At 54.5% G+C, this 9,856-nt stretch overlaps 1 protein-coding gene across 1 annotated transcript in view; it reads left to right on the top strand.

Moving 5' to 3' along the window:
• Positions 1-9,856, top strand: part of Kank2 (KN motif and ankyrin repeat domains 2) — a 30,656-nt gene that overhangs the window by 310 nt on the left and 20,490 nt on the right. The window contains exons 2-3 of the mRNA XM_005346917.3: positions 1,728-1,838; positions 2,162-3,385. Coding sequence (XP_005346974.1) covers positions 1,802-1,838; positions 2,162-3,385 — 1,261 coding nt within the window. The 5' untranslated portion in view covers positions 1,728-1,801. The remainder of the gene's footprint in view (positions 1-1,727; positions 1,839-2,161; positions 3,386-9,856) is intronic.

Raw genomic sequence — 9,856 nt, 5'->3', positions numbered from 1 at the left:
CTCTCTCTCTGTAGGTTTTTTAAAATTTGTTTTTTGTTTTGTTTTTTGAGACAGAGTTTCTTTCTGTAACAGTCCTGGCTGTCCTGGAACTCTCTTTGTACACTAGGCCGGTCTCGAACTCACAAAGCTCCACCTGTCTCTGCCTCCTGAGCTCTGGGATTAAAGGCGTGAGCTCCCAGGGCACAAGTTCTTTTCTTAAAAACATAAACGGGCCAGGTGGTGGTGGCACACACCCTTAATCACAGCACTTGGGAAGCAGAGGCAGGCAGATCTCTGTGGGTTCAAGGCCAGCCTGATCTACAGAGCAAGTTTCAGGACAGCCTCCAACGTTACACAGAGAAACCCTGTCTTGAAAAAAGAAAGAGAGAAAGAAAGAAAGAAAGAAAGAAAGAAAGAATGAATAATAAAAGAAAAAGCAGGACTGGGGATGTACAACGCATGCCCAGCATGTATGAAACCTGGTGTTGTATTCCCAGAATGGCGTAACTGGGTGTGGTGGTACAACCAGCCATCCCCAGCACTTGGGAGGTAGAGGCAGGAGGAGCAGAGTTCCAAGGTCATCCTCAGCCCCTTGGTGGGTTTGAGGCCAGCCTGGGCAACATGAGATTTTGTCTCAAAACAAAACAGAAAGCAAGTTGATGTTATAATTATTCATTTTATTCATTCTATCTCGGCACCCCTACCTCAGGTTACCCCAGCACTGCTCCCTACCTCTGTGTCTCTCTTAGGTCTCCAGAAATATTTTGAACCAGCTTCCTGGTACTGGAGACTCCAGGCTGATGCAGGGCCAGTTTTTTCCCCTCTGGTTGGTCACTGTGTATTCCAGGTGTTCAAGGCAGCAAAGTCAGGGCAGAGATGTGGAGAGACACAGGCTTGGGGGGGGGGGGCAGAGGTGTGGAGGGAGAGAGCTTCCCAGGCCTGCCTCCATGCTTAGCAGGTGCCCACAGCCAAGAGTGGTCCACCTTGGAGGATGAGATGGGCAGAGGTGTCTGCAACGAGGTGGCTGGAGGGCAGACAGCTGAAAAGACTGACCCTGGCTGACCTCCAGGGCTGAAGTGGGCTTAGTAAGAGCTCTTTGCAGGCCATGGGCACCCCCCTTTACTTCCTCCTCCCCACCTCTATCCCTACTGTACCCCCTACCCTCCCAGGCCGGACACATCCTGAGGGGGCAGGAAGTGCTCTCTAGCTGGGCAGAGAAACTGTTTATTTTTAGAGAAAATTGTTTCCATAAAGAGGAAGGCTTCTCGCAGCTTGTATCCTCAGCACTTTCCCCGCTCCAGGGGCCTGACCTCGCTCTCGGCTTTTGGGGTCGCTGAGGGGTCCCACCCTCCATGTTGTGTCTCTTGCCGGGCTCTGGGATCCCCACTGTGTCTCTGTTAGCATCCCAGCCCCCTCTACCTGCTCTTAGCCAGCTCTCCCTGTGCACAATCCAAGACGAGCCAAGGGGAGGGGGCACAGGAAGGGTGGGGCCCCCTGCCCTGGGGGCCATGTGGAGGCTGTGGGAACAGCTGGAGCCTGTCCAGGGCTGGACAGATGTGCACACAGGCAGGGCGATTTGGTTTCTTTGTTCTAGGACTTTCTGCAGCCAGGCAAGGGTAGGGAGGGGAGCTTGAGTGTTTAAGAATTTGAGAGGTGCCTGACCTGTGTGCGAGGCCATCTGTGGAGGGAGGGTGCCACCTCCCTCCCCTCCCCTTGACAACCACTGCTGAGACTGTCAACCTCTGCAGGTCGGCCTCAGTGCTGCAGGCAGTGTGACTCACAGTTCGCTGGGTGACACCTGAGGAGCCACAGCAGAGAGAGGATGGCCCAGGTCCTGCATGTGCCTGCCCCGTTCCCAGGTCAGGGGCAGGGGGGAAGCCGGGAGGGCTCTGCCCTGGAGGTCTTGAATGGGAAGGACACTGACAGCGTGGGGGAAGATCAGCCCTAATGTGAGGGCCTGGGGTGGGGGACGGAGGGGATGAGACAGCCATGTGAGGCAGGAAGGCCCTAATGTGAGTGGAGAAGGACATCCCTGTCCTTCTGGCTGTCCATCCTGGCATCTATGGGTGACAGGGCCAATGGGTGATTCCCAGCTCTGGCAGAAGCTACCTGTGTCCCTGGGCTGTCACCTGGGCACAGAGGGCCCAGCAGTACTTTAAGGTCTTGGCTTTTCTGCCTTCAGGGACTCCTGGCCAGGCCACCCCTGCAACCTTCCCCGGCAAAGAGCCAGATCCACCTTACTCTGTGGAGACGCCGTACGGCTACCGCCTGGACCTGGACTTTCTAAAGTACGTGGATGACATTGAGAAGGGCCACACACTGCGCAGGGTGGCAGTGCAACGCCGCCCGCGCCTGGGCTCCCTGCCGCGGGGCCCAGGTTCCTGGTGGACGTCCACGGAGTCGCTGTGCTCCGATGCCAGCGGGGACAGCCGGCACTCGGCCTACTCCTACTGTGGCCGTGGCTTCTACCCACAGTATGGGGCGCTGGAGACCCGCGGCGGCTCCAACCCACGTGTGGAGCGTACGCTGCTGGATGCACGGCGCCGGCTCGAGGACCAGGCGGCCGCCCCATCAGGTGGCCTGGGCTCCCTGACACCCAGCGCCGCGGGCTCCACCAGCTCCCTGGCAGGTGTAGGCCTGCTGCCGCCCACACCTCGCAGCTCGGGTCTGTCCACCCCGGTACCACCCAGCGCAGGTCACCTGGCCCATGTGCGAGAGCAGATGGCTGGGGCCCTGCGCAAGTTGCGCCAGCTGGAGGAGCAGGTGAAGCTGATCCCCGTGCTCCAGGTCAAGCTGTCAGTGCTCCAGGAGGAGAAGAGACAACTCACCGTACAACTCAAGAGCCAGAAGTTTCTAGGCCACCCCACAGGAACACGGGGCCGGGGTGAGCTCTGTCTGGACCTTCCGGAGCCTTCTGATGACCCTGCTGTGCTAGAGACCCGCTCTGTAGGCACCTGGGTCCGGGAACGGGACTTGGGCATACCAGATGGTGAAGCTGCCCTGGTGGCTAAAGTGGCCGTGTTGGAGACCCAGCTCAAAAAAGCGCTGCAGGAGCTGCGGGCGGCTCAGACCCAGCAGGCCGACCTCCAGCCCCAGGCCTGGCCACCGCCAGACACCCAGGTCCGTGTGGACACCATACGAGTGGTCGAGGGTCCTCGGGAAGTGGAGGTGGCAGCCAGCACAGCAGCGGGAGCCCCTGCACAGCGAGCCCAGAGTCTGGAACCCTATGGAGCAGGGCTGAAGGCCCTGGCCACATCTGGGGGCACAGAGAACGCCCTCGTGTTCCGCAGCCATGAGGTGGTGGAGACTATGTGCCCGGTGCCCACAGCCAGCACGAGCAACGTGCACACGGCCAAGAAGATCAGTATTACAGAACGGAGTTGCTTTGGCGTGACCAGGACTGCAGGTGAGTGACTGTTCAGGGGAGACCCAGTAGGGCCTCTCCTTCATCTAACCTTCAGCGAACAAGGAGCCCCAGCTTAACGGAGACAATTCCACAATGGGCCACAGAGCTGGAGGGGCCTGGAGAGAGGACACAATTGGTAAAGTGCTTGCTGTACAAGCGTGAGAACCTGAGTTCTAATCCCCAGCCCCCATGTAAGAGGCTGACGGTGGCCATGTTCATCCCAATGCTGGGGAGACAGGAGAAGGATGGGGCCTGCTGGGCTAGGTTATTTGGTGAGTTCAGCCTGTGATAGACCTTGTCTGAGACAGGATGGGCCTAGCAAGATGGCTCGGTGGCTAAGGCGCCTTGCAGCCGAGCCAGATGACCCGAGTTGTAGCCCTGGAGTTCACATGGTGGAAAGGCAGAACTGACACCTACGAGTGTCCCCTCTGCCCTCCACAGGTGTGCTGTGGCCACGTAAAAGCTCAGACACCTTTATTGGTTTTTGTTTGTTTTTCGAAACAGGGTTCCTGTGTTTAACAGCCTTGGCTGTTCTGGAACTCACTTTGTAGACTGGGCTAGCCTCGAACTCACAGAGACCTACCTGCTTCAGGCTCCCGAGTTCTGGGTTAAAGGCGTGCGCCACCACCACCTGGCAACTGTGCATTTTTAAAAAGGTAGACAGTACCTGAGGAACACCACCTGTCTACCGAAACACGCATGCAGATATACACACATGCATGCCCGCACACATGCCCTCATACGTACATGCGCAGAGAAATTGAACTTGAAGCATATTCCCTTGTTGTGTTGAGGTGTTTGGAGAACATTCCCCAAGATGGTTAGTTTCATAGCAGAGTCTCTCTTTTGAATTAAAAATGGCAGGAACGTGTTGGGCACATGTAATTCTAGATAGAGTGTGTTGTCCTTGGTTCAGGCGTGCCTCGATCCCAGTGCTCAGAAGCCGTGTGGATTCCCTACCTCGTGTCTGTTCTGTGGCGCCTTCAGGAGGATGAGGAGTCCAGAACTCCTCCTTCTCCACGGATCCCTTGCGTTCACATAACACCAGATTAAAACCCCACGAGTGGCCTTCAGTGGCAGAGCCAACCAGTGTACATCTCCCTGCCCAGCCCTGAGCCCTGAGGGTGGAGGAGACCCTTCCTGAGTCCAGGGGCCTTCAGAAGAGGAAGGGGTGCACCCGGAGGAAGCGCTGAGTCCTCGTGCCCGGAAGGGCTGTATACAGATTGTCAGCTGCCCAGGAGAAGCTGCCAGGGTGATTCATAGAAATAGTCACAGCTGTTCTGTCTTGGCACGGGCCAAGGGGTGCCAGCTGCTCTGCTAAGTGATGGGCCAACAGCCGAGGTACCCCGGGTTCCATCACTGTGTGACCTCAGCAGGGACTCCACCTCTTGGGCCTCCACTTTCCTCTCTGTGACATGCTCTAATATGGATCCACCGAGTGCACACAGTAAGTGCTCAAGCTGTGCTTATTGCTGCTTCTGCTGACAGCGATCAGGTTGACCTTTGTGGGCTGTTCAGTTTGGGGTTTTCTTCTCTTTCCCCTTTGGGCTATGTGGAGTTGGAGACAGTTTTGCTATGCACTGCACTCCAGCCTTGAGCCTTCCCTTCCTCTTCCCATTCCCGCCCTTCCTTGCCTTTTTTACCTCCATCTCCCCTCCCAAGACCTCACCTGGCTCAGCCTTGAACTCTCTCAGTCCTCCTGCCTCAGCTCCCTGACTAGTTGGGATTACAGAGCATTTAATCCACTCCCGACTTCACTCTACTTATGGCTGGGGAGACTGAGGCTTAGGGCAGGGATTCACTGTGCCAGGGTCTGCATCAAGAGCCTATGGAGGCCGACTTCTCACCCCCATAACCAAGGTCAAGTTGACTGGAGCCCTGCTGATTCTAACGGGCCCAGCTGTGTTTCCTTGCTTCCCTGTTGTTCCTGGCCGGCTACGGAAACCACCCCTCTGTTCCGTGTCCATCTAAACACCCAGCCCTGAGGTTCTGGCCCCCAGCCAGGGGCCGCCCATCCCAGCCTTGGAATCTTTGAGAGGCACCCTCCATTCCAGACGTGCCTCCCAGGGCAGTCATGGGACCTCCTGCTTGCCGGACATACAGACAAAGCTATGTTCACTGCCTGTGGAAACTGCCACCCCAGAAGTCCTCCCTCATGTCTCACTGCACTCTCTCTTGCTGCAGCTTGCTTACATCAGGCCTCACTTAGATGGATCAGGAGTGGGTCTGTTCCAGGATTTCTCCAAGATGCTTAGTACTTAGTCTCACAGGCCCTGAGAACACTTGCAAAGCTTCCTGCTCAGGCAGGGGGACACAGTTCAGCAGGTAAAGTTGCTCGCCACCAAGTCTGAGTTTGACCTCCGACCCACATTTTGTTTGTTTTGGAGACAGGGTCTCACTGTATTACACTGTTTGGCCTGGAGCTTGCCATGGGGACCAGGCTAACCTCCAAATGCTGGGATTGCAGGTGCTCACCACCATGCCTGACCCACGTAATGTAAAGACCTGACCCAGCCCCCCAACAGGTTGTCCTGTGACCTCCATATGTGCAAGCTATGGCATCCCACCCCCCCAAGTAAATAAGAGCCTAAGTCAGTGTCACTGTTTAGAGACGGCCTCCTCATGTAGCCAGGCTACCCTCGAACTCCCAGAGGTCACTCACTGCCCTTGACCCTGGAGTATTGGGATTAAAGATGTACACTATCGTGCCCAGAAATAAACGTCATTTTAAAAATATCCCTGCGGAAAATTATGAGAGACCCCAATAGGAAAGTGAAAAGTGTTCACGTGGGAAATACGTGCTCAGGTCAAAACGGAGAAAAACAACTGAATCGTGGTAGTTCCCTGGGTGCTGGCCTCCCTGTGCCCCGTGGCTGTAATCTTGAGCATACTCTTCAAATTGTGGTCTATTGCGACAGCATCCTGAACCTCCTCAAAGTGGTGTGTCCTGACAGACCATTGTGCTGGAGGTGTGACTCAGTGAGAACCGCCTGCCTAGAATCCCCCAGTGAGGAACTGAGGGGGAGGGGTGGCTCAGTGGTAGAGCCCCTGCCTAGAATCCCCCAGTGAGTGGCTGGGGTGTAGCTCAGTGGTAGAGCCCCTGCCTAGAATCCCCCAGTGAGGGGCTGGAGTGTGGCTCAGTGGTAGAGCACTTGCCTAGAATCCCCCAGTGAGGGGCTGTGGTGTGGCTCAGGTAGAGCCCCTGCCTAGAATCGCCCAGTGAGGGGCTGGGGCGTGGCTCAGTGGTAGAGCCCCTGCCTAGAATCCCCAATGAGGGGCTGGGGCGTGACGGTGACAAAGCAGCTGTCTAGTGCTGTGAGGCCTGGGTTCTGGCCCTAGCACTGTGAATCATGGTTATGCGGCCTGGCTCTGTGTATTGTTTATGTTCTCGGTCGGATCTAGGCTCCGTGGTGTCTTTTTGACTCAGTCTGTTGGGGTGCAGTAGCACGAGTGTATAAACCTAGCACTCGGTAAGCTGAAACTGTGTAGGTGGGTGGAAATCACCTCAGCTTCAAGGCCAGCCTGGGCTACAGAGTGAGTCTCTAAACATCAACAAGTAACGGGCGGTGGAGAAGATACAGCACCAGGCCAGGGCGCAGTGGATCCAAGGCCCTGGGATAAAGACAGACTTGGGCTGATGAAATGAGGCAGAAGTAGACAAAGAGTTAAGGTGTGGGGGAATCCCAGCACCCAAGAGTGAGTTCCAGAGGCTCCCGTGCGCTGACAGTGCAGTGTCAGAGCTGGAAGATGGGGTGAGGCCAGTCACCACGTATGTCTGCTGAGCTTGGTAAGCCTGATGAGAAATCATGGTGCACTCCTTGGAGGAAGAGGCAGAGCTGTCTGACTTCTTTAGCATCAGGCAAGGCCTGTGTTTCTCAACAGAGCAGGATTTTCTTTCTCCAGCCGAAGGTGGGGGGAACCCCTCTCCACAGATACACACCCAGGCTTGAGAGAGATGGGCAGACTGGATCCAAAGACCAGGGACCCTGTCCACTCCAACATCCCAAGCCAGTCAAGTCAGGGCAGAGTCAGTGAGCCCAGGCAAGCCAGGACCGGTACAAGCAGCCCTGTTCTGGTTCGACATGAGTCCCTGTGCCACAGAGATGGCCCGGCTTGTACAAGCACAATGACCTGAATTGGACCCTCAAAACTCATGTTAAAAACCCACTATGTGATGGGACACACAATATTAATGCTGGAGAGGCCAAGATGGGTGGCTCCTTGGGGCTTACCTGCCAGCCTAGCCTATTCTACAAACCCAGGACAGAGAGACCCTGTCCCAGACAGCAGATTCCACAGAGCAACAAAGACTGCGTACACAGTGGTTAAAAGCGCTTGCCACTCTTGCAGAGAAACTAAGTTTGCTTCTCAGCACCCAACTACCTAAAATCCCAGCTCCAAGGATCTGACGCCCTTTTATGGCCTTCTCAGTCCTCTCTTACACACACACACTCCCTCACACGCAAGTACATAGACACTCATGTAAACGATAAAACAAAGCTTACAGTGACGGTGCGTGCCTTTAATTCCGGCACTTGGAAGGCAGAAGCAGATAGGCGTCTGTGAAGGTGAGGCCAGCCTGGCCTACATGTTGAGCTCCAGGTCAGCCAGGGCTAGAGAGCGAGACCCTGGCTCAGGCAACAGAAAACTGATTTCTGATGTTTATAGAAGCATTGGAAAGTGCAGAAAAATTTAGACCGCCAGACTCCGCCTCCCCCACCCAGGTGTGGCTGCTCCCTAGATTTTTGTCTGTTCTGTTTTGTTGAGATGGGGTCCCATTCTGGAGGCCAGGAACTGGCCTAGGACTCATGACCATGCTCCAGCCTCAGCGGCTCTGTAACAGGCACAGCGCCTGTGAGCATTTCTGTTCTTTGGCTTCTGTGTGTTTGGGCTTTTTGTTTTGTTTTGGTTTTGGGAATTTTGTTTTTGTTTGTTGGTTTTGGTTTTTGGAGATGGGTTTCTCTGTGTGGCCCTGGCTGTCCTGGCACTTGCTTTGTAGACCAGGCTGGCCTCGAACTCACAGAGATCCTCCTGCCTCTGCCTCCCGAGTGCTGGGACTAAAGGTGTGCGCCGCCGCTGCCTGCCTACTGTGCTTTGGTTTTATTATGTGGTGCTAGGAATGAATCCAGGCCCCACACATGCTGTGCCAACGCTCTACCTTGGGTCACACTTCAGACCCGCTTCTGAATTTTTATTTTTTCATTTCATTAATAAATTTGTTTATTTATTTGGAGACAGGGTCTCAGGTAGCCCAGGTTAGTATTGAACTCAATGAAACCCAGGATGACCTTGAATTTCTGACACACGCACACACACGACCCCGCACCCGCCGCCGCCTCTACCTCTTGAGTGCTGGGGTTACAGGTTGGATGCTGGGGATGGTACCCAGGGCTGGAGCATGCTTGGCAACGTTCTACCACTCAGCTACGTCCTCGACCCATTTACTTTGTAAGAGCGCATGTATTTGAGACTGGTCAGTTTTGTAGCCCAGGCTGCTCTTCTCTTGCCCCTGTCTGACTTGCCAGAGCTGGGATTTCGGGTGTGAGCCACCGCAGCCAGCGTGAAGTTTTCAAGGGCATAAGAGAAGAGTTTGTTTTTGATATCTGGCACCACAAAGCTTTTTATTGTTTTCCTTGACTTCGTTTATTTTTTCAGCTGCTAGGGATGGAACCCAGGGCCTCAGATATCCTGGGTAAGCAATCTGCTGCTGGACCAGGCCCTAACTCCTGTGCTTTTCATACGTCCTAAACCATATTTTCCTTTCGATTTTCCCCAGTCACATAAAAACGTAAGTCTACTGAGCATGGTAGGACATATCTGTAATTCCAACATTTGCAAGAATGAGACAGGAGGATTGCTGTGAGTTCTAGAATATCCTGGGCTACATAGCAAGATGCCATCTCTTTGTTTGTTTTTGTTTTTCAATGTAGCCTTGGCTGTCCCAGAACTCACTCTGTAGAACAGGCTGGCCTCTAATTTACAGAGATCTGCCAGCCTCTGCCTCCTGAGTGCTGGGATTAAAGGCATGTGCCGCCATTACCACCGGCCAGCTGCAAGGGCTTGCTGAAGATGCATGAAGTCCTGCATTCCATCTGCGACATCACATACCACATAAACCACATACATAAACAGTACAGTGTCAGGTACCTCTCCTCTCAGTGCTGGGAGGTGGAGGCTTTTTTAAATTTTATTTATCATCATCATCATTATTATTATTATTTTGCTCTGGATCTTCCAGAGGATCTGTTTGGTTCTCAGCACCCATGTCAGGCAGCTCACAACCACCTGTATTTTCCCGGTCCATTGGAGCTGCCTCAGGCACCTGTATGTGCACATGTGCGCGTGCACACTCACTCACACACACACACACACACACACACACACACACACAGGCTCAAAGACTTGATTAAAAATAAATCTTAGAAAACATGTCAGGCGGTGGTGGCACACGCCTTTAATCCCAGCACTCGG

This window comes from Microtus ochrogaster, chromosome 5, assembly GCF_000317375.1.
Source record: "Microtus ochrogaster isolate Prairie Vole_2 chromosome 5, MicOch1.0, whole genome shotgun sequence".
Lineage (NCBI taxonomy): Eukaryota > Metazoa > Chordata > Mammalia > Rodentia > Cricetidae > Microtus > Microtus ochrogaster.
The sequence above is the reverse complement of the archived record's forward strand: the minus strand, read 5'-3'. Positions and strand labels throughout refer to the sequence as shown.